This window comes from Setaria italica, chromosome VIII (assembly GCF_000263155.2).
Source record: "Setaria italica strain Yugu1 chromosome VIII, Setaria_italica_v2.0, whole genome shotgun sequence".
NCBI classification, from domain to species: Eukaryota; Viridiplantae; Streptophyta; class Magnoliopsida; order Poales; family Poaceae; genus Setaria; species Setaria italica.
The window spans coordinates 34,311,127-34,335,655 of NC_028457.1; the positions used below are offsets into that span (position 1 = coordinate 34,311,127).

Here is a 24,529-nt window from a genome sequence, read left to right on the forward strand (position 1 = left end):
CAGCCACACCATTCCCTCACCCCCGGACTGCCAGAGCAGCGTGGCGCCGTGGATGGAGCGGATGGCTTGGAGGGAGCCGAGCACGGCGGTGGACTTGGCGGCGGGTGGGAGCGCGAAGTGGTCGAGCGGCGCGGAAGGGGACGCCGCTGCTGTCAGGGAGGAGAGAGCGTGGAGGGCGGCGGCATGGTCACCCACGGTGGTGAGGGAGCGGATGGTGGCGGCGGTGGGGGAGGTGGGGTGGATGCGGTGGGGGAGGTGGGAAGGGGCATGGCACTAGAGATTCTCGACGAAGGAGGAGGGGGCCGTGGCGCGGAAGGTGGCGGCACAGCGCACGAGGAGTTGGGGGCGGCGGCACGGGGGGAGGAGTCGGGGGAGGCGAGTTGGGGTCGGGCCGACGGAGGAAACGATTTCCTGTTTTTAGGATCGGAATGTGTGGTAGGCTGCGCTAGAATCCTGAGGAATCACCGTTTTAATTCCGGGGCAGCCAAAAGGCCTTCCTTTAGTCCTGCACCAAAAGATATTCTAAATTCCCAGGAGGCTCCCCACACGCAAACGTCACAAGTCACGCGATTTTTACGTGAAATATGCGCGTGCACGGTACATGGGATTCGAACCCACGACCTCAAGCCTCGCGCATAGCTTTCTTACCATCTCACCTACACAGGACATCTGATTGAGTAGGGGATACAATCCTTTTGTAATAACTCGTGAGGGACCCTTTAGTCCCGGTTGGTCACCTAGCCCTTGGAGGCTGGTAACACCAACCGAGACTAAAGGTATCTCCACGGATGAGCTTTTTATTGAGGATCACTTTTAGTCCTGGTAAGAAAAAGGTGAACGTCTAGCACTTCGTCTGGTAGCTTTGTTTGGCTTGACTTGCTCTGTAATGTGCTGTGTGTACGTAGTAGTGTAGTATTAGGTTCTTGAGTCCTGGTTGGTTACAAGTGGGACGTGACTGCATTGGCTTAGCACAAGATGCCAGAGATCCGATCTACTGATCTGTTTCTGATAGTTCTTTAATCACGTCTTAATCCATAAGCTCTCCTTCGCCCTAAGCATCTACCATGTGCTTACATCTTCTAGCGTTGACATAGACGCGCGCGTGCATGCACCATAATTATTTTTGTATTGGAGCAATAAAAACACCAGAAATTAGTATTACCTCACCTTAAATTAGTATTACCTCACCTTTAGTTCCGGACTAAAACTTCTTTAGACTGGGACTAAAGGTGTCTCCACATACTACGAAATTTAGAACCGGGATTAAAGTCTCCTCTCGGGAAAAAACAACCGAGATTTTTGTTGAGGATGGAATGTCATTTTTCTACTAGTGTAGGGGTCTTAGACCATGTGACCTTGGAATCTTTCTCGCAGGATTTCAACAGGCAACTTGCAACCTTCTTCAATTGCTTGGCAGAAATCTAGAGGTGCACCTGCAGAAAGATCCATGTCCAATTAGGAAATTACCCTACATCCCTACAAAACAATAGCTCCTCGGATCCTCGCCACGCCATGGACGCCGTCGCCGGGTCGCCGCCGTGCCCCTCTCGGCCGCGGCGGCCGCTGCGCATCGTGATCTGCCCGTGGCTGGCGTTCGGCCACATGCTCCCGTACCTGGAGCTCGCCGAGCGCCTGGCGTCGCGCGGCCACCGCGTCTCCTTCGTCTCCACGCCGCGCAACCTCGCGCGCCTCCCCCCGCGGCGGCACGTCATCGACCTCGTCGCGCTCTCGCTCCCGCGCGTCGAGGGCCTCCCTGACGGCGCCGAGTGCACCAACGACGTCCCCGGCGACAAGCTCGGGCCCCTCTTCGATGCCTTCGACGGCCTCGCCGCGCCCTTCACGGAGTACCTCTCCGGCGGCGGCGAGAGGCCGGACTGGGTCCTCGCCGACACGCTAACCCACTGGGCCTCGACCGTGGCCTCCGAGCACGGGGTGCCGTGCGCGATGCTCCAGCCGAGCGCGGCGATGATCGCCGCCCACGGCTGCGGCGCGTCGGAACGCGCAGAGCTCGCCGCCGCCTCCGTGTTCGAGCAGCTGGTCGCCGTAGATCGGCGGGACGCCGCCATGCCACGCTTCGAGTGGGAGAGTATGGCGGCGTTTTCCGCCCCCTTCGGCGCGTCGGGCATGTCCATCCTCCGGCGCGGATCGCTGACGCTCGAGCGATGCACGATCGCGGCCATCCGGAGCTGCCCGGAGTGGGAGCTCGAGGCGTTCCCGCTGGCGGCGAAGCTCCTCGGAAAGCCGCTGGTCCCGCTCGGCCTCCTGCCGCCGTCACCTGACGGCAGCCGCGCCGCCGGCGTGCACGTGGACGACGCCGCCGTGCGGTGGCTGGACGCGCAGCCGCCCAAGTCCGTCGTGTACTTGGCGCTGGGGAGTGAGGTGCCGCTGCCGGTCAAGCTGGTGCACGAGCTTGCTCTTGGGCTGGAGCTCGCCGGGACACGCTTCCTCTGGGCTCTGAGGAAGCCCAGCGGCGTCGACGCAGCCGACGTCCTCCCACCCGGCTTCGAGGAGCGCACCCATGGCCACGGACTGGTGACCATGGGGTGGGTCCCTCAGATCACCATACTGGAACACGGTGCCATTGGCGCATTCTTGACGCATTGCGGCCGGAGCTCACTTATCGAAGGGCTTCTACATGGGCATCCTCTGATCATGCTGCCCATCGCCACCGATCAAGGGTCCAATGCGCGACTCATGGAGAGGAGGAAGGTAGGGCTGCAGGTGCCAAGGGATGAGGACGATGGGTCCTTTGACCGCCATGGCGTTGCCAGCGCAGTTCGGGCCGTCATGGTAGACGAAGATACCAGGAGGGTGTTCGTAGCAAATGCTGTGAAGATGCAAGAGATTGTAGCCGATAAGGAGCTCCACGAGAGGTACATCGATGAATTTGTGCAGCAGCTTAGATCTTACATCACTGATGGAGACTCCTCTACTGCTAGCTGCCGCCCCACCTCCAGCTGAAACTTAATCTTGCCAGGTTTTATGTGCCACTTTAGAGTTTTTAAACTTTGTTAGTGGTTGTTGCCAATACACGCTAGATGCAAAGGTTATGTATTGAATAAATAGTTGTTTTAATTTAGAGGACATCAAGACCTAGCAGTGGTGGTTGCAATAAGGTATTGATTATATGTCCATTATTTATTATGGCAGAAATCATAACGCAAATCTTTTTAAAATGAAAACAAATCATAGCATAAATCACAAAGGACATCCGAGGGCTAGAAAAGTGACTTACATTCCTGACAGCAGCGAACTTCTCTCTTCGGAAAAGAAAAGAAGTTGAGGCACAAGACATAGCAATCAGGAAAAGTGGCAAAGAAACCTGCATCAAGAAATCAGTCTGGGTTGCTAAAAGGGAGTGGGCAAACAACCATGCGGTGGAGGTTTAGCAACAGCATCAAGAAACAGGATTGCGCGATGAAATCCAGATTGGTGCTGAACTTGTTGCTGTATGTATCGTGTTTTGAAAGAAGGAAAGACCCGGTATTTTATTCCGTTTCTAGTAGAGAAACAAATTATCAGAAACTCAGGATGATGCATCAATAATCCACACAAATCACAATAATATTTTGGTTCGATAGACAGGCAGCGTCCGTCAAATAATAACCACACATGCTACAATCCGGAACTACAAATAGTACAATGTCCAAGTTTGCAAATTTTACTTAAAAACTTAAAAAAGCTAGCAAGGAATAAGTTAAAGCATCACGATATACCGGGTGGAGTAGGGCTGGTCTCCATGACTTGTTCAATGCCTTCACCACCGCATTCATGATCACTTGGCAATATTGCTGCCATCAGGCTGAGCAGCCGGTGGAGCAGTCTGCTGCTGAACCTGGGTGGTAGGAGCCACGCCATTGTTCTGCTGAGATGATCCTGGAGAACTGTTCCTCGATGTGGCATTCTCCTGCCATAATTCGCTCTTCTCGATGCCACAGTGGCAAAAGAGTGCCCAGATGAGGGTTACAAACTCACCTCCGGACTCGAGGTGCTTGGCGTGTGCTTCTGCATTGGAGCTGGGTGCAATGTGTACGAGCAAATCAACCCATACCTTGGCTAGGAGCTCCCAATGGTATTCGTCCTCCATCAACTTCTTGCCCAGTATTGCGCCTCGCTGCACTAAAAATTTTCAATCCTGGCTGCCTTGCATTGAGGGCTCCTCCACCGCTACTTCAATGAGCTTCTTGTATATGCTCTGCAATGAGTCACAGTCTTTGAGCATTTCACGAGCGTGTGAAACAGTATTTTGTAAGATCACCTTGGGCACCAGAATAGTATCAGGCAGCAGATCCGGCCTGGCAACGAGGAGGTAAGCACAGTACGTCAGTACCTAGAGAAGCTATTCGCTATCTTATAGTTAGTTGTGAGGTCACCATCAAGAGACTTCTCGTCCACAAGGAACTCTTGTTTGCTCAAGTCCATGCCACAGTCTTGGGCGAGCTTCATCTCACAGAGGCTGGTTGCAATGTGCCATGCAAGAATGACTTGAGAACATGTTGGTAGCTGAAGGCATTCGGACCAATCCTTATTTTCCTGCTGGCCACTGGCACACAGTGATGTGAAGTCTTTTGGCAGATAATGGCCCTCGAAGTTTTTTGAACGGAGACCGCAGAGGCAGAGCGCCTCAAAAACTTTTGCCTTCACCATCTTCGGAATCCTTATGGCATCGCTGAGTTTTGTGTCATCACCCTTGCTTGCAACAACTCCCAGAGTAAGTTTGTGCATCAATTTCCACTTCCACGGGCTGTAGTTGAATGATTGGACGAAGATGCACTGGCCTGTAGCTACAAGACAGGGGTTTGGATGCCTGCGACAACAGATACGATTTCCCCACGGACAAAGGAACTTACTTCCGTTCACATACTTGCATATACACAGCAACGCTGTCCAGTCTGATAGTATATATGAACGTCAGCAGTCCACATACATCCATGACCATGACGGAACTTAAGGCCATTGCAGTAAATTTGTAATCGAAATTAAATGATTTATGTAATAATATTTTCCTTCCTCGCTCGATAAGAAACATCTAAGAGAAGCCACCAAACCATGATGCACTTCACAACTGACTGCAGGAAGGTGACGGTGAGTGAGAGAAGCCAGCTCTTCACAAAAGACCGTGGGAAAACTAGTGTGGAGGTAATCACTGAGGAATGAAAGGTCCATCTCTCCAGGGTTCCAAACGCCTTCGTCTCAGCATTATTGACCAGGACCATCTCAGCATTATCAGCAAAGACCCCATCAGCAACATCATCAGTGAGGATCTGTGAGCATATAAGCTTCCGGGTTGACCAAACTGATCCAGCATGTATTTGTTGCCCCTTCCAGCCTGCATCTGAGAAGTCGAGACAATGCGAAGGCCAGGCACAGATCCTTCAAATTGTTCCTCTGCCCGTTGATACAGCTTAGTACGGTGGCCATCATACCGCCAAATCTTGTCCAAGGTAATTAGCGACCTCGAGTTGTATAATTCACTTGTGTCCTGTCTTGAAGTTTTTGTTTGGCTCTCCATAGACCAAGTATTTGCATCCTTCCATTGTTTCAGGATCACACGTAACCGCATCCATGTACTCAAAAGAAATTTGAGCATCTCTTGATTATTTTATTTACTCAAATTATGCATGGAAGCCGATGTCTAACAAATAATAATGATACACTTTTCTAGTATGAGTGGAATACGTGGGGTACTTACGCTTTTCCAATCTTCCGATCGGCGACGGTAAGGTACCCAAGCAGCGGAGCTCTTGTAGTAGCTACCGACTACGGAAGGTTGACCTCTTCTAACTATATGAATTGAGGTTAAATTGATTGGTCTAGTTTCGCGAATTAGCCTCTATCTGTGCAATTGATTTTGTAATTAGTGTATATTTAATACTTCTAATATCAAGTATTCGATGTGATAGGAATTTCAGTTTGGACTAAAGAACCAAACAAGTTGGTAAAATGGTTTGAAAAGCTATGCACGGTTATGTTTATGGCTCAGGTAGGGTAGATATTAAAAATATCTACATAAAGCTAAGAAATAAAAAAAGAACATAAGTAGTAGAAAAAAATAAAATGAAAGAAAGGAAAAAAAACTAAACTCTGTAACCAATCATGCTATATATGGTATATTAACGGGAAAAGAAAGATACCTAGGCCCCGTTTGTATCCGCTTATAAGCAGCTTATCGGTGGAAATAAGCGAGAATCCCGCCAAACGCTTTGCTTATTTCCACCGATTCTCGCTTATGTGGTAAGCCGCTTCAATGATTTGAACTACGAGAAGTGAAAAGCGAGAAGCGAGAAAATCTTCGCTTAGATTATAATCTAAGCGTGGCTAAGAAAAGCGTATACAAACAGGGCCCTAAACCGGGCGTACATCTTTTTAATGGGCCACAAAACTAATTAGACTGAGTGGACATGCCAACTAAACTGGGTGGGGCTGCTGGCTGATGTGCAGGCCCATGTAACAGGCCGAGCGAACGCTCATTTTGGATAGGAAAATAGACAGTGGGCCGAGTTTACGTTTCCGCCTTAGACTCGAAAACCGTCTGCTGTAACTCGTGCTCACAAGACCGGACATGCAACCTCCCTAACGTGATTCCATCCTGGTTTGGCCCGAGCTGGCGCCTTGTCATCGCCACGTCACCTTTCCGACGTGTCACGAGCCCACCTGTCTGTGTCGTCGGACGGCCGGACGGAGGAGAGACGGCGAGGCCTTTATCCCCATCCATCCATCCATCCCTATTCAGCCGGACGGCGAGGCTGAGCGGGGGCGGCGTCGCCGCCGAGCTCCACACATGCTTGCGCATCGAGGCCGCACTACTCGCAGGTCGGGAGAGGTCGCGTACTCGCGTCAGTTCGGGTCAAAGCCGCGCGGAGTAGAGACGGCAGGACGGAGTGGAGAGCGAGGTAGCGCAGCGGGGCTACAGGCTACAGCTCGGCTCTACGACGATAGGGGCGGACCACATGTGATTGAGAACAAACGACTGCTGGTTCTTGGACTGAAAGCAAAATCAACCAATTACTAGACATACGGGGCTACGAGCTAATCCATCCAAATTAATCCATGCACGGATGTAATAGGAGCGAGCTTCGAGTGAGAAATTGGTAGCCTGGGTGCTTGCTTGTTGTTGAATAAGCCTTGTGCACTGGTTGAATTATATTATACACTAAGACAGAAATAATGCACATACAAAGTTATCACAATGGCCAGCAGCTCTAAGAGTGTTAAAGGTTAGCCAACCATAAGCCCATTTTATCCGCGACCTGATGGCATGATTGAAAAAAATATTGACACACAAATCCACCCATACGTCACTGTTAATTAGATGTCGGCCGGCAACCAGCCCACTTGTTGGTTGTTTTTTCCTTTGGTCTTATGTCCTTGCTGTATATTGGCATCTTCGTGGAACCAGCAGAGCCGATCATGTCAAGCCAAACATTCATCAGTGGGTACTTACCTAACCTGCCACTTACTAGCTGTTACTTCTAATTTATTGGTTGTGTACTCTGGCAATAGCTCAGCCTCATCAAAAAATACCAGTAGTCACCAAGGCTAACCTTCAAGGTGCAATATTCAAGGAAAAGTTTGCATCTTTAGGTGCATGCCACATCATCCCTGAGACGCCGATGTTCACGTGTGGATTGAATTAATTAGTCAGCATTAGGTGCACATGATTTGGGGGTTACTTTATGTTTTTTATAACGCGTGGGTAATTGTACAACTGCGTATACAATACATTAAGTGAATATGAGAGGATGGGCTTCTCGCTTAGAATGGCTGTACTTCAGACTTGACTCTCTTCAACGAGATAACGAGATGATCTACAGGCCGAAGCTGAGCAAACTACAAGACGTTAGATCAAAAGCCAATTGACTGTCTGATCACTAAAGGGTTTGTCGCAACTGCCTTTTTTTATATGTGTTCTCTCAAGCTCTGTCTGCCTTTACGAACGGAGTCAGCTCATCTGAATTCTACTAGAGCAATGCCCCAATCGAACTAGCAGAATATGCATGTTAGCAAGATGTGGTAAAAAGCGACAAAAACTTTACTGAAAATATGAAACAGAACGAGGAGGACAGCATAATATATGTCCCAAAGTTATTTGCACGACGTACATGACACAGCCAAATGGAAGAAACAAACAAACCAACAGCTCAGATATTATTACAGGTCTGAAACAGCAGGAAACTGAATTGCCTAGTAGATTCAGGTAACGTAGTAGCATTAGCAGACAGACACCGACTGCATCAGTAACTCCGACAGAAGAGCAAGCCAGCCCAGCAAAGTGTAAGGAACGTGATCAAGAGGTGTTGTTAATCTCTGCCTGCAGACGCCCTGCAACATGAATCAACCCGGCATAGCACCTCGAAACGTTAATTATCTAGTATCAATTGCCATGGTTTGTGTCGTTGCAGAATCAATTGATTTATCTTGCGTAGACAGATTACAGCAAACAGTATGTACAAGGTAAACAAAAGTACTAGTAGCAACTATCGACTTGCAAGGCAGGACAGGATATTCAGCAAACAGAAACAGAGTCGGACGGTGACTAGAAACAGAGTCCATTCAGGTAAAGCTATCGATGAGGTCTAATTGCACACAAGCAGACCCGTGCGGTCAACTAACTTTCTACTGTTCCAAATCTAACAACAACTTGCCATCATCTCAGCAATGCCTATGGGTGGTTCCTCCTCCTTTGTCTGGGCTTAGGACCAGCTATGCGAAATAAAATGTTAGTGGGGTTCCCTACCCACCCACTCAAAAGAAACGAAAATATAGAAATAAGAAATTTTTTTGTAGTTTTTCAGATATTGCTTTTTTTGCATTTTTGTTTTTGCTTAGCTAAAAAGCAATGAAAATATTGTGCATACGATATTTAAAAGAATGTACATGCACAACAAATTCAGGCATGTCAAACCAAATATGTGACAGGTAACATGCACTGCCACCATTCCAGGATCCTGAAATTAACAATTAACTCCTCCCACCGAGCAAGCCAAGCTTAACCTGCGTGAGGTACAAGAGAAGCTGCATGCCAACATTAATAAGTCACCGGAAACAGAAGTCAGCCACAAGAACGGATTTATGTACGTATGTAAATGTCAAATGTAATATATAAAATACTACCGAACAATATAGATACACGTGTAGAGCTCTGACCGTGTGCACGTTCGCACGGGAGCGCATCTTAGGCGTGCCATGATCCTGGTGCTTGGGATGGCAGGCATCATGAAGGGGTGGTGGTGCGCATCTCTCGGCTTGAGGATTGAATCTTTCATTTGTAAATCTGTTTTGCTTTATAAGAGAATAGAGTCCAAAACGCTGCAATGTTAAAACAAGATCGTGTTCCAGGGAGTTTGCGTGAGTTTTCTTTGCATGCGTGCATGGGATCTTGAGCTCGCCGGCGTTGCATACAGCAATGATTCTCTGGCAATCTCTGTCAAGTGACATCAGAGCTGGTTGCGGGCCGAGAGTCGATCGCGGAGATACCGCCGTTGGAATCGAGACCGCGCAATCGAGTGGGCGATCATGATAGGCGCCGCGACACCGCCGTTGACGGAGAAGACAGAGAAGGGTGACGGGTTGAGCGGCACCAAGGAGGGGACAATGATCTAGCGGGTGGTCCGTGAGGTGGACGGAGGGACTAGCTACCCCGCCCTCACCAAGAGCAACTACTCCGAATGGGTGCTCCTCATGAAGGTCAAGTTGAAGGCCCGGACGCACTGGACGGCGGTCGACATTGGCGACGTTGACCCTTAGGAGGACATGATGGCGCTCAATGCAATCTGCAGCACCATACCGGCAGAGATGGTGTCCACGATTGCCGAGAAAGAAGACGGCGAAGGAAGTGTGGGACACCATCACCACCATGCGCATTGGTGATGACCGGGTGAATAAGTCCACGACGCAGTAGCTGTGTCGCCAATTCGACTTGGCGACGTGCAAGGAGACTGAATCGGTGGAGGATTCTGCACTCCACCTCAATGGCATGGTGGCTAATCTCTCAACACTCGGAGAACCCATGGAGGAGGTGAAGATCATGGAAAAGATGCTTCGCAGCATGCCAGCGCAGTTCAAGCAGATCATCCTGGCGATCCAGATGCTCCTTGACCCGACGACACTCACCTTCACCGAGCTGACTGGGCAAAGGTCGTGCGTGAGGTGAACCAGCTGTATGTGCTCGACATCAACATTGTACAACCAGTCTGCCTGGCAGCATGTGGCAAGGAAGATGCATGGTGATGGCACGCATGGCTGGGGCATGTCAACATGGCGGTGCTGTGCAAGATGGCTCAGGAGGAGCTGGTGTGTGGCCTGCCGGCAGTGGAGCAGGTGGACCAGTTGTGCAAGGCATGTCTGGCCGGAAAGCAGAGGCGCACCTCGTTCCCGGAGCAGCCGGAGTACCATGCACGACGTGTTCTAAAGCTGGTGCATGGCGACCTGTGCAGGCCCATCACACCAATGATGCCGAGCGGCAACAACTACTTCCTCCTGCTCATGGACGATCGAAGCCGGTACATGTGGGAGGTGGCTCTGCCATACAAGGATCGAGTAGCAGGGGTGATCAAGGAGATCCAGGCGTGGGCGGAAGGCGAGTCCGGGCTCAAATTGGGGGCGCTCTGGATTGATCGAGATGGTGAATTCACCTCGATCGAGTTCGCAGAGTATTGCGCGGCTGAAGGCGTTCGCCATCAACTCACTGCCCCTACAGCCCATAGCAAAATGGCATCGTTGAGCGCCGCAATGGCACGATGGTGGCTACGGCCCATAGCATGCTCAAGGTGAAGGGGTTGTCGGGCTGGTTTTGGGGTGAGGCAGTGAACACCACTGTGTACATCATGAACCGGTGCCTGACCAAGAGCGTAGAAGGGATGACCCCGTTCGAGGCATAGCACGGGAAGAAGTAGGCGGTTCACCACTTGAAGACCTATGGCTGCATCATCTATGTGTGGAACACGAAACCACACCTCCAGAAGCTTGAGGATTGCGGGCGCAAGGTGATCTTCATCAGCTACGAGCGCGGTTCCAAGGCGTTCCGAGCATACGACCCCATGACGCGCCGTGCTCACGTGACGAGGGATGCGGTGTTCGATGAGGAGGGCCAGTGGGACTGGTCTGATGGTGTGGAGAAGGAAGCTGCAACGGTGCACGGTGATGACTTCTTCACCGTCGAGTTCATAAGCCTCAGCCATGGCGGTCAGGAGGACACGCTAGAAGTAGAGCCGGGAACGCCGACGACACCCCATGCTTCGACACTAGCTTGGCAGGGCGGCTCCCTCGGCACGCCAGCATCAACACAAATTGGTGTGCAGTTTGTGTCCCCACCGTAGGACCTCGATGAGGAACTGGATGCTGACCACGACGAGGATGCACCGCTGCATTTCCGGGCAGTGGATGACATCGTGGAGCCGGGATCGCTGCCAAGATATGATGTGCACGATCTTGCCAACGGCAAGCTGCTGGTAGTGAGCGCGGAGGAGTCCGCGTCCCAGGCGCAGGTGAAGAAGGAGGCATGCTGGCGTCGGGCGATGGAGGAGGAGATGTAGTCAATCAAGGAGAACCGCACTTGGACTCTCACGGAGCTGCCACAAGGCCCGTGCGCCTTAGGCCTCAAGTGGGTGTACAAGGTGAAGAGGGATGAGCACGACGCAGTGATTAAGCACAAGGCACGGCTCATCATCAAGGGATACGCATAGCATCAAGGTATTGACTACGATGAAGTGTTTACTCTAAGGGTGTAGATCAAAGCAGTTAGGCTATTGTTTGCATTGGTGGCGATGTCAAGACGGCGTTCTTGAATGGCAACCTTCAGGAGGAGGTGTTCGTGGAGCAAACGTCGGGATTTGCTCAGCCCGGCCAAGAACACAATGTATTCAAACTACATAAAGATCTATACGGTTTACATCAAGCTCCTCGTGCTTGGCATAAAAAATTAGATGATAAACTGGGTGTTCTGGGATTTAAGAAGTGTCCATCTGAACATGCTATTTACTATCGTGGTGTGGGGACTGAGAGGCTGGTGGTAGGAGTCTATGTGGATGATCTGATAATCACAGGGACTAGCTGCAACAGCATCAAAAAGTTCAAGCCACAGATGGTAGAGATTTTTAAGATGAGTGATCTAGGATTACTCAGTTATTGCCTAGGCATTGAGGTGAAGCAAGGTGTAGAGGGAATCACTCTGTCTCAAGGAAGTTATGCTAGAAAGATCCTTGAGAAGGCTGGCATGGAGGAGTGCAATCCATGTGAAGTGCCTATGCAAGCAAAGCTGAAGCTAAGTCAGAAGAGTGAAAGCCCTCGAGTTGATGCTACTGATCAATATAGGAGCTTGGTTGGAAGTTTGAGATATTTGGTAAATAATTGACCTGATTTGGCTTTCTCAGTTGGGTATGTGAGCATATTCATGGAGGAGCCTCATGAGGAGCATCTAGCAGTAGTGAAACACATTCTAAGATACATTACTGGGGCTAGTGATTTGGGGCTCAAGTATGCAAGGAAGAAAGGAGATGAGCCTTTACTTCTGGGTTTCAGTGATAGTGATCTGGCTGGGGATGTTGATAGCAGGAAGAGCACTTCTGGAGTCATCTTCTTCCTTCGAGACAGTCCAATTAGTTGGTAGTCAGCAAAGCAAAAGGTTGTGGCACTATCAAGTTGTTAAGTTAAATACATTGCTGCTGCAATAGCTGCCTGTCAGGCTGTTTGGATGGCACGGCTGCTAGCTGAAATTCTAAATGCAGTTGTGAGCAAGCCTGTGCTTAGGGTGGACAACGAGTCCACAATCTCTCTACTCAAGAATCATGTGCATCATGATCGGAGCAAGCATATTGATACAAGGTTTCATTAATCCGGGATTATGCACAAAATGGGCAGATCAAGGTGAAGTTCATTAGGACTGATGAGCAGCTTGGTGATGTACTCACAAAACCACTCTGCAAGACGAAGTTCCAGGAGCTCTGCGCCAAGATTGGCCTTTGTATCTGTAAGTAGTTCAGTGCACAAGTCTTAGGAGGAGATTTGTTGAATAAGCCTTGTGCACGTTAGCTGGTTTTTAATCCAGTTTGTTAGAGTGGCTGAGATAGTTAGCTGTGCATGTGTAGAGCTCTGACGTGTGCATGTTCGTACTGGAGCACGTCTTAGGCGCGCCATGATCCTGGTGCTTGGGATGGCAGGCATTGTGAAGGGGTGGTGGCGCGCATCTCTCGGCTTGAGGACCGAGCCTTTCGTTTGTAAATCTATTTTGCTTCATAAGAGAATAGAGTCCAAAATGCTGCAAACGTTAAAACGAGATCGTGTTCCAGGGAGTTCGCGTGAGTTTTCCTTGCGTGCGTGTGTGACATCTTGACCTCGTCGGCGTTGCATACAGCGACGATTCTCCGGCGATCTCTGTCGCTTGTGTGATGCTGCAGCTGCTGCCCTTCCGCATCAGAGAAATATTAGGCCACTGCTTGGTGAATTTAGTGCTAGCATGTGACTGCGTCAGGAAGAAGAAGTAAGGAACAGGTGATTTCTCGGGCGTACGCCGCTCACGCGTTGCTCATATTGCATCATGCTCACCCGCTCCTCGCTTCTTTGATTTGTCAATGTAGAGGTCGTTGGTGGATAGGCCAAAGGAGGAGGAGGAAGTCGAGGCGCTCCTGGAGCCCCTCGAGCGGCACAGGTGGTCACGGCACGGATGGCCGGCCGGCGGGGTTGGACGGCGGCGGCGGCAGGAGAGTACAGGAAGAGGATAAAAGAAGAAAATCTTTACGCATGTCAAAACCGCCACCATGTCATTGCCACGTAGGATAAAACCAGGCTGGATTCGGGTTTAGGTGGTAAAAGCCTCCGGTTTGGTGAGTTGGAGGAGTCGGAACGGATGGTTTTAGAGTCATAGGATGAAACGCGGACTCAGTCCTTATTCCGGGGTGGTAAATAGCACTTTTCCCCTCTAGGATATAACATGGAGTTGGGCTGAATATGTTCTACGATCATGCGTCCAAGTCTTCCTGGGCCTGATCGAGCTTAGGAAGATGTTGGTGGGCCGTGGGGGCCATTTCGCTTGCTGGGTCCGTTGCCACCACCTTTTAAGATCTTTTACCTCGTTGTGTGGATTAGCTATGCGTTAATTTCAATTGCACACTCCCAAATAATAAGAGGTTCCTAGCCATATGATTCGTTCTTCTTTTCTCCTATCTTACTATTACTAATTGGAGGCTCCTTTTGAAGCCTCCAGGTGAAGCCACCTAAGATTCCTAGGTGGACACTCTAGAAAAAGAGAGAAATCCTAGAAATTCTCACAAAAAAGCAAAACATCTGACCGTCAATCGATAGATTTAATCATCATAGCCATTGGATCTATTATATTTTCTAAAAAATTACCCACCTATGCCATTATGAAAATAGCCTAAAGTAACCCCCTAAATCTATATATAAATTACCCACCTCTGCCATTATATAAAATGAACTAAAGTAACCCCCTAATCTTCATCAAAATTACCCACTTATACCATTATAAATAATATTTAAAATAACCCCCTAATTTGCAACCGAATTGCCCACCACTATTACTTAAAAACTTAAAGTAACCCATTAAATTTGCATCTATATTACACGCACATGCTATTATTAAAAATAACATGATAACCCTACGTTTGAATCAAATAACCTTAATTAAAAATATACAACAATATACGATTCTAAATCGTCTATATCTTGCACTATTGGTATATGATATAATAATTAAGGTATATATGCATGATGTGCGTCACCATTTATAAAGATATAGAGGAAGTGATGAGAATATAGATTTCTATGTTAAAATTGTATCACAAACTTAGGATTCATTAAACAAATTCAAGCGTATATCTGAGATGCAAAGTGAAAATTAAAGATTATAAATGTGGATGAAAATATTATAGAGTAATTACTAACTAAAATCTATCACAATTGGATGAAGATAATAAGTATATATCTATATAAGTATTGTGTTCGAATATTTAACAAACGAGAGGTAGCTTATGGTAATATTTTTTAGCAATATAGTCTCATTTTTTCCATTGGAGACTCCGCATTAGTTCCCACGAGACAAGCTAGAAAAAAGAGACAAATTCTCATAAAAATCAAAAATATCAAACACCAATCCTGTAAACTCTAATAATCATAGCCATTGATCTATTATATTTTCTAAAAAGTTACCCACCACTGTCATTGTGAAAATATTCAAAAATGAGCTCTAAACCTATATCTAAATTACCGAGCTCAGCTATTATAAAAATAATCTAAAGTAACCCCATAATTTTCATCCAATTTACTAATACATATCATTATAAAGCATAACTTAAAATGTCATTCTAAAATTTTATCTATATTACCCATGTATATTGTTATTAAAAATAACCAAAATTAGACACCTAAATCTTAATCTAATTATCTTCATGTGCATCATACAGAAATGTCAAAAATTAAACTAATATATGATTCTAAATTACCTATTTATGTATATACACATGATGAGTGTCACCATTTAGACCATTTATACATGTATGTGAGGAATCGATGAAAAATATTGATTTGTATGCTAAACATAATGTATGGAGGATTGGAGGTGCGATACAAAATGGAAAACATATGAATATGGATGAAAAAGTGCATAAAGTAATTATTAATAAAAAATCAATCACAACTGGACAAAGATAGGTACATATCTATATAAGTATTATGTTGACATATTGAAAAAAGAAGAGAGTAGTCGGTAATCAATTTTGATTATTAGCTAGAAGTTTAATTTCTAAATAATTTTTAAATACAATAGCTTCTAAAAATATTAGTCCGTGCGGGAGCACGGGTTGATGGACTAGTACTAAATAAATCTTATTCAAGAGGCAGAAGACCTTATTATTCAAATGTTGGTGAACACAAGGGTACTAATAGTAGCCTAGAAATCGACATCACACTGCCGTGGAATACAGTAGCCGATGCACTGTCTGACCTCTATGTACTAAGGACAAAATTCGTGAGTGGACTGCCAACGTTCACCAGCAGGGACAACCCGCCGAGCACCGGAGCGATCGTGTCGGGGAAGAACTCCACCCCTTCGAGCGCCGCCACCGTGCCATCCCTCTTGACATCGACAGGGTAGCTGAGAAGGTGGCCATGGAGGTCGGCCACCTCGTCGCTGGTGTAGCGCTGCCAGAACTCGCCGGCCATCTTGTTCACCGCCCGGACGCACTTCAGGCTCCCCGGGTCCTTGAACACGTCCTTGAGCTCGGCGAGGTGCTCGTACCACAGCGACATCCGGAAGCCATGGACCTGGCCTCTGGCGGCCTGGCCATCGGCGTTGAGGTGAGCCGGCTGGTACGCGCCCATGGCGATCTCCGTGTCACGGCCCCCGTCCATCGACCGCTGGTTGATGTTCGCCGATCCGACGATGATGTACTCATCGTCAACTGATCCAAAGAGAACATAAATGATTAATCAAATGAAATGTGTAGTTTTTTGTATGAATTTAGTATTTGTTCGTATGAAATTTGACAGGAGCTTGGGAATACCAATCATGAGCTTGGAGTGAACGTAGACCATGGTGCGCCGCGCCTTCTGGGCCCGGTCGTAGTCGCTGCCACGCGGCGGGTGGCTCTTGGGCTCGTACTCACGAGGCACCTCCAGCTTCGCCTCCCTGTTGCCCAAGCAGAAGAAGGAGAGGTAATCCTTGGGGTCGGCGTCGATGTTCTTGGCCTTGAGCGCGGCGGCGATGTCGCCGTACATCATCTCCATGGTCTTCCTCTGCCAGTGCAGGATGGCCTGCACGTTCCAGCTCGAAGGGTCCCCCTCCGGCCACATGGGCACCACCACGTAGACGGCGAAGGGCTCGCCGGCCTCGATCTTGCTGACGATCTTGAGCGAGAGCTCCCTGGGGATGAGGTGCAGCGCGTTGATGTTCTCCGGCGTCACGCCGTCGGGCTTCCACCCGAAGGAGCTGCCGAGGAAGTACTGGTTCTCGATGTAGATGAAGCGGTTGGCGCGGCGGATGGCGTGGATGTACGCGTCCTGGATGCTCCGCTCGATGACGTGGTCCTTGCCGCTGACGAGCCCTGACTGCGCCGCCTCCGCCGGGGTCTTGGCGAACCCGTCGCAGGCGCTGCTGTCGGTGGACCGGAACACCTGCACGTTCCAGGACTCGTCGTTGCCGGCGGGAGCCGCCGGCGTCGACTGCGGCGCGATCACGTCCTCCATGCCCCGGAGGTCGACGAGCACGTCCTTCTGGGCCTTCCACGGGAACAGCAGGTTGTGGACGATGCCGTCCTTGCCGCCCTGCTTCCTCCACCGCTGCTCGAAGTTGTGGAGCACGTCCCAGGCGGCGGGTCCCTCGATCTTGCAGTGGATGTCGTGCCACGGCTCCCTCGGCCCGCCGGCGGCGATCGTCGCGCCGTGGAGGTTGCCCTGGTAGAAGTCGTTGCTGTGCGCCGTGTTGATCGTCCGGAACAGGGTGTGCTCCGGCGTGTCGTAGCGGCCGTTGGTGAGGTCGAGGCCGCCGATGAAGCTGACGATGCGGCGGCGTCCTCCGCCGGCGACGTCGGCGACGTCGACGACGACGCACTTCTGGTGGTGGCTGAAGGCGAAGGTCTTGAGGCCCTGGGCGAAGCTGGCGGCGTCGTCGGGTTCGCGAGGGCAGAGGACGCAGTGGACGCCGCTGCCCCTGAAGTACCTGAGCGTGATGGCGTCGTTGGTTTTCATCTGCCCGTCGATGAGGCCGAGGTTCAGGACCGAGGTGGGATCGTCCCACACCAGCATGAGCACGCGCACGCCCTCGTCGGCCTTGCGCTTCAGGAGCTCGCCGAGGGTGACGCCGCCGCCGGGATGGCGCCGGCCGCCGTCCCGCGCCAGCGTGATCTCCGGGAACACGGACCAGCCGGTGATGTACACCACGTGCTTCGCGCCGGCGATGGCGTCGTACACGTCCTCCCAGCACCGCCGCGGCTCGTACGGCCGGCCGCCGGCGAGCTGGATGCCCAGCGGCTTGAACGTGTCGGGAACGTGCGCGTCCTGGTACAGCGTGACCTGGCACCCCTGCCGCTGCTTGAAGAAGGTCTTGGGCACGCCGGTGAACTGCGCGCCGCCGACGCCGCAGCCCCACTGGGGGTCGTGGGCGACGTCGGTGAAGCGGACCTGGACGTGGATCTTGGGTCCGTGCAGGAGCGGCATCATGCCCTCGTCAAGGATGTCCAGCCACCGGTCGATCACCTCGCCGCCTTTCGCCTTGAGGAGGTCCTGGACGGGGAGGTAGGCGCGGCCGACGAGCGCGGCGTCGACTGGGAGCGCCGCCTTGACGGAGAAGACGACGTCGGTGGTGGAGTGGGCGCAGTAGATACGGAACGACTCGTTCCACCGCGGGTTCGCCGGGTCGTCGTCGACGACGCGGGTCCGGCCGACGCGCGCCCGGCTGAGGTCCACCGTCGCGTACAGCTGCGGCAGCCCCGTGGGGATGCCATCGACGCGTGGGATGAGACCAACGAGGAACTGCAGTTACAACACTGGTGAGCACATTCAACTGGAACATTGGCGCACATTCAGCTGAAACTCACTGAAAGAAGACGACACATTTGATTTGGAGTTCACTTCAGTCCACGAAACTGATGGTGAAATGTGTTTTTTTTTAATGGAACTGACCTTGCTGACTGGGATGTTGAACTTGGCCTCGAAGATGGTGGCGTCGAGGGTGCCGTGCAGCAGCATGGCCGCCATTGCTTCTCCTTCCTCCTCCTGAGCTCACTTCACACAGCTCGATCGTCTCAGCAGCTCAGCTACCACGACAAGAAGTGAGAGCTAGTTGTTGCTCGTTAGCAGAGGTGGCCTGCCATTTTATAGTGACACTGACCTGCACACGACGATGCTTCAGAGGAAGATGCCTTCACATTGCACAAGGAGCGAATTAAAATCAACCACAGGGCGACAGTAGTCTGTGCAGTACGAAAAAGTAGATTCTTTCGGATCTAATCCACTGTTTGCCTAAAAAAGATTATCCATGGCGTCGGTGGATCTAGCCTGGATGCATTTTGTGCCTATAAAATGGTTGTTAGCATGCAAAATGGTTCTAAACAATCAGGCAATTTGGTCCTGGACAGTCAGGGCATCTGGGTACTATAAAACTGTTGCTTACTGGCGTTGAAAGTTGACACGGATCTGTATGCAGCTGCAGGCACCTCTAGATTGCTGCCAAGCAATTGGTGGTTGCAATTGCAACTTGCCTATTGAAATCCTGGGAGAAAGATTCCAAGGCTAGCTACACGTGAAAAATGTTCTGGATGAGATGTAGTCGAGGGCCGGTTGCAACTTGCATTATTTCTGAGCGACGTTTGGTTCAATTCTTTTTTAAAAAAACTAGTCCATCATATCAACCCGTTCACCAGCACAGGCTACTGGTTCATATTCCTTGATTAACAAGCGATGTGCACAGCAGGTTTTGAATGTCAATATTTATTTAGATTATAATCTAAAATGAAGTGGTTAAATATATAAATTATAAAAAGGGAGTCTCCAATTTGTAACAACGTATAGACCCTCTAGCAAAAGATAAGTATACTTGCAAATGAGTATCAGAGTGCTCACAATCTCTATGAATGAATATATCCAGTGTACCTTTTCTTATATGGCAGAAGTATAGTAATCATAAGAAGGCATAGCAAATGATTATGTTCGATATTAAAATAACGCAACCATATTCTACCACACCACGAATAGATTTTAATTCGATCTCTTCACATTCAACATGTTTGCACAAAATCATGCAAGTCAAGGCATAATTGATCTAAATGGAAAAAAATGCTAACTTACATGTAAATAGACAGGTTGGTCGAGCATGAAAACTCTCAATATCAATAGAAGATTTCTTACTTGCACTTGGGCTGGTCAGTTTTCTTGTAGGAGGGCTATATGTATACTCTCTCATTTCATAAATACAAAATATATCCTAGTTACCGTGAAAAACTTTGTAATCATGACAATAATTTATATGACTAACTATTTGTATAGTAATATACTTATCATTGGAGATGTTCTGACTTTTTTTCTCACAGTAATTTTACAATTAATTTGATCTTTTGTTAAGAAAAAGTGGTTATCCATTATACAACATCAACTCATAATCTCATAGAACAAACAGCATAACAAAACCCATAATATGGAAGTTCTAAAAGTCAATTTGTTGTAATTCAGTATGTTAACTTTGTACAGAAGAAAACATTCTGAGGTAAACTAGTCACCAGCATAACAAAACCCATAATATGGAATTTCATTTGCATATGTAGTTTTATTTTCCATCCCACCACTGGCCACCAGACTATTGATCCGGCAACAGCTAGCTCAGGAAAAGAGTCTCTTCCAAGGATTTTATTTTAAAGTTATTACAGCTTATAAATAAGTCATAGTCAGCCTTTTGCTTCTTTTGCACAAAGTAATAGCCTTTTGTTTCTTTTGCACAAAGTATGTGCTAGCAGCAGAAAAAACACCAGTAGGCTGTACTGTGTACGAAAAAAAATGGTCACATGTTTCTCGTTCAGGAAGTCGAGGATGGCAGGATCCGGATGGGGACGTATGATGAGGAAAGAGTAAAGAGAGTTCACATGGCGCCAGAAGGCTAGCTGTACTGTGTACGAAAAAGCATATTCTTTCTGATCTAATCCAGTTTGCTTACTCATGATCTGAAAAGAGATAAATACACTGTGGGCCCCTTAACTTGCCTGAGTGTGCCAAATTGGTACATCAGCTCTGAAAACCCATTTTTGATCCCTAATGTTGATTTCTCGTTCACCGTAGGTCCAAATCGCCACGGTATGGCATTTTTGCGGACGTGGCGCCGCTAACGTGGCATCCCGACGGTGGGACACGCTGGACGGTGGAATAATTGCGCTTTGCCCCCTGAAAATATCCGCCCGTCGCATAACGCATCGTCCGCATCGTCAAGTCCGTCGTTAGCAGGCGGAGGGGCGGTCGCCGCGGGAAATCGGCGGCGAGGAAGGTTGAAGCGCCCCTACCCACCAGCTAGCGACCGGATTCTCCATTCCTCTCGTCTAGTATCTTTTGCAGCCCGGATTCTCCCATCCTCATATTCTCCCCTCCTCTCGTCTACGCAGGTTACCCCGTTGACCGCTGGCTGCGGCGAATCCTGACGATGGTACCCTCGGTGCGGCGCGAAGGTGAACCTCCACCAGTGTACGGTGAGTTAATCGTAGCCTAAATCTCTGGGATTTCGTTGTGATTTTTAGGGGATGTTTTCAAATTTGGTTCAGCTAGGGTTTGATTTGAGGTAGTTTTGACAATGTAGGTGATGATAGTGATGAGTTCACAGTTGAGTTGCATCATGGAGGTTTCTTTGTTGGTCAAGGGTTGAATCGAGCATATTTGGATCAGAAAGTTTCTTGGTTTGATCACTGTGAGGCAGATAGTTGGTCTCTGTTGTGGATTCAAGATTTTCTTGAGGAACTTGGTTATCTAAAGAGTGCATGTTTGAAGGTTTATTGGTTGCTGTTGGGAAAAGATCTTTCTGATGGTCTGAGAATAGTTTGTTCTGATGGTGACTCACTGCTCATGATGTCTTTGGTGAAGAAGGTCAAGAATTTTGTGCTTTATGTTGACCATGATGATACTATTGTAGGACTACATTGGGATGACATTGTAGCAAATCCAGTAGTTAGCCTGCCAAAATTGTTGAACCCCAAAAAAGTTGAAGTTGTTGAGAGGAGTCGAAATGAGAAGCTACCAAGCTTTTATTCCAACCTGGAGAGAATGACAAGTAATAAAGCCCAACATTTTGTTGATAGTGAGTCTGAAGGTAGTGACAGTGAGGACATGAAATTTGTTGATGGTGACTATGACTTAGAAAATGATGATGATCTATTTGTTGACAATGTAGATGAGGATGTGGTTGATGAAGGGATTGCCAAAGGAAGGAAAATAGGGAAAGGAGTGAAGGCTACTGGCTGCAAGGGAAAAGGACGAGTTAGTGTGGATGAAGACCTGTCAACAGATGAAGATGAGTTGCAGGAACTTGACTCTGATGGTGAAGGTCAGCTTAGGATGGGGTTTCAGTCCTTTAGATCAGTGGATATCCAAAACCCAATATTCAAGGTGGGTATATTATTTGAGTCAGTTGAGTTGTTAAGGAAGGCAATTATAGAATACAGTTTGAAGAAGAGGGTAGACATCAAGATACTAAGGAATGAGAGGAAAAGGATCAGGGCACATTGTGCAGAAGGATGCCCTTGGAACCTTTATGCTTCTCATGACAGTAGGGCTAATGGTCTAGTGGTGAAGACATATTGTGGTGAGCATAACTGTCAGAAATATTGGATTTTGAAGAGGTGCCCTACAAACTGGCTTGCTGAAAAGTATCTAGAATCATTTAGAGCAAATCAGAAGATGTCATTGACTAACTTTGCTAGAATTGTACAAAAGGATTGGAACATGACGCCATCAAGAACTAAGCTAACAAGAGCTAGAAGGCTAGCCATGAAAGCAGTACTTGGTGATGAGGAAGATCAGTACAAATTACTTTGGGACTTTGGTCATGAGTTGAGGAGGAGCAATCCTGGCAACACCTTCTTCCTGACCCTAGCAGATAGCAATTTCAGTACTATGTACATGTCCATTGATGCTTGCAAAAGGGGATTTTTGAGTGCTTGTAGGCCTATCATATGTTTGGATGGATGCTACATTAAGACCAAGTATGGTGGACAGATTCTGACTGCAGTTGGCATTGATCCAAATGATTGTATTTATCCAATTGCTATTGGTATTGTAGAGGTAGAGTCACTAGCCTCTTGGAAATGGTTCCTCCAGACACTAAAAGAAGATCTTGGCATAGAGAATACCTATCCTTGAATTATTATGACAGATAAACAGAAGGTGGCATCATGTACCTAACATTTGTTGCATTTTATTTGTTGTAGTGTCATGACATGTTACTGATGTTATTGTAATACCTGCCATTTTAGTCATCAAAGTGACTCTGAAGAAATGGAAGCAATTCATGAAGAAAAGAAGAAGAAATGGGCTAAAAATCAAATTCGGGCCAAATTTGACCGAAATTTGAATTTTGAATTTGAAATTCAGAAAAATTCGGCAAAAATATGGAATGAAGGTTTAAGGGTGGTTAGAACTTAAAGATCAAGAATTGGGATAAGAATTGATCCGAAATACCTCAAAAGAATCAAAGAAAGAAAATGGAAACTCATAGTTACTGTTCACCGTCCGACAATAGGGAGTTCAGAAAAACAGCAGCAGAGTCCATTTTCAAAATTGATTTCTGTTGAATTTTTCAAATAAGTGGATTGAAACAACTACACCATATTGAAGTGTGGACTTTGGACAAGAATATTCAAGTGTTGTTGATCAGAAATAGTAGAGGGAACCATTTCAAATGAAGGCCTAAAGTCAGCATCTTGTCACTATAAACTGCATCACTGAATTTGACTAAGTCTGAAACAGCACTAAATGGCCAAGTTTGGAGCCGATTTCAGAAAAATGTAGAACAAAAGGTGCAAGTGTTTATGGGCAAAATGGAAACTTTGAAGGTTGTAGAACACAATTGGGAAGTAGTTGGACAGAGAGGAAGGGATTTAGATCACTAAAACCATTTCTAAAGTCGGGTAAGTGACTCTGTTCAAGACTGACGAACTGAATGCCGAGTTTCAGAGAAGTTCAGACGAATGCAAGAAAGAATTCAAAATTTGACTATATTGGGATGTTTATCTTGGGTCAGAGCCAAAATAAAAGTTGAAGGATTCAAGTTTATCTACAACTTTGTTTAAGCGACTTGTGAACCGTCGGATTCAAAATCAACCGTGGTGGAGCTCTGAATTTCGGGCATCAGAAGAAAGGGGGGGAAGGATGACAGAGTCGCGCTCAACGTGTCGCCGCCGCCGTCTTCGGTCGCCCGCCAGCGCGGCAGCTATGCCACCTCCTCACCACGCAAGCCTACAAGTAGACCACGGTGTCGCCCATGCGTGCAGTAAAACGTTTGTATATCTACCGCTCCCGCGTCGCCCGTTTTACCGCCACTCTTTTCACCGCCGCCGCTTCTCTGTCCAAGCCACCGCCGCCGGGTAAAAATTCCCCCACCACACCGCCGCTCTTGTCGATTCCCTCCGTCCACATCTCCACACATACCCCACCAACACCCCTAGCCACTTGTTGCCCACCTTCCCCGCCGGCGTGCCAGAACCCGCCGCCGTTTCTGTCCGCCGTCGCCGCACCTCCTGCTCACGGTGAGCACCTCCTTGCGCTTGCTCTCTTCCTTCTTGGGTAGTCGTGGGTAGGTCCTTGGGATGCTAGTATGGTGTAGTAGTAGTCGTTGGGGTAGGTTGCGCCGTCATCGCGCGTAGCCGCGACCGGCCGTAGGTGACGCCGCCCGCCGCCGTGGAGGGAGTGGCTCCGGCCATCTCCCGAGGAGCTATTGCCACGCACGGGTGTGTGAGGGTACGGAGATGCTTTCCCGACCTAGTCCCGCCGCCGGTAGGGCGCCGGCCGGTGAGCCGCGCCGCCCCCTGTCGCGCCAGTTTGGCGGAGAATC

The 24,529-nt window shown here is 48.6% G+C and overlaps 3 protein-coding genes across 3 annotated transcripts; 2 read left to right on the forward strand and 1 right to left on the reverse strand.

Annotated features, from left to right (window-relative positions):
- The first annotated feature begins 1,434 nt into the window (after positions 1–1,434).
- On the forward strand, positions 1,435–3,079 carry LOC101770257 (putative UDP-rhamnose:rhamnosyltransferase 1). The gene has a single exon (XM_022829443.1). It carries the CDS (start codon positions 1,513–1,515, stop codon positions 2,959–2,961), a length of 1,449 nt encoding a protein of 482 aa, XP_022685178.1. The 5' UTR covers positions 1,435–1,512; the 3' UTR covers positions 2,962–3,079.
- A 9,003-nt stretch (positions 3,080–12,082) lies between these two features.
- LOC106804480 (uncharacterized mitochondrial protein AtMg00810-like) lies at positions 12,083–12,607 on the forward strand. The gene is made up of 2 exons (XM_014805652.1): positions 12,083–12,326; positions 12,372–12,607. Exons 1-2 carry the CDS (start codon positions 12,083–12,085, stop codon positions 12,605–12,607), a joined length of 480 nt encoding a protein of 159 aa, XP_014661138.1.
- Positions 12,608–15,821: 3,214 nt separating this feature from the next.
- On the reverse strand, positions 15,822–19,042 carry LOC101770249 (phospholipase D alpha 2). The gene is made up of 3 exons (XM_004979686.3): positions 18,631–19,042; positions 16,515–18,480; positions 15,822–16,412 (listed from the first exon to the last, which is right to left on the reverse strand). Exons 1-3 carry the CDS (start codon positions 18,703–18,705, stop codon positions 15,958–15,960), a joined length of 2,496 nt encoding a protein of 831 aa, XP_004979743.1. The 5' UTR covers positions 18,706–19,042; the 3' UTR covers positions 15,822–15,957.
- Positions 19,043–24,529: the final 5,487 nt, after the last annotated feature.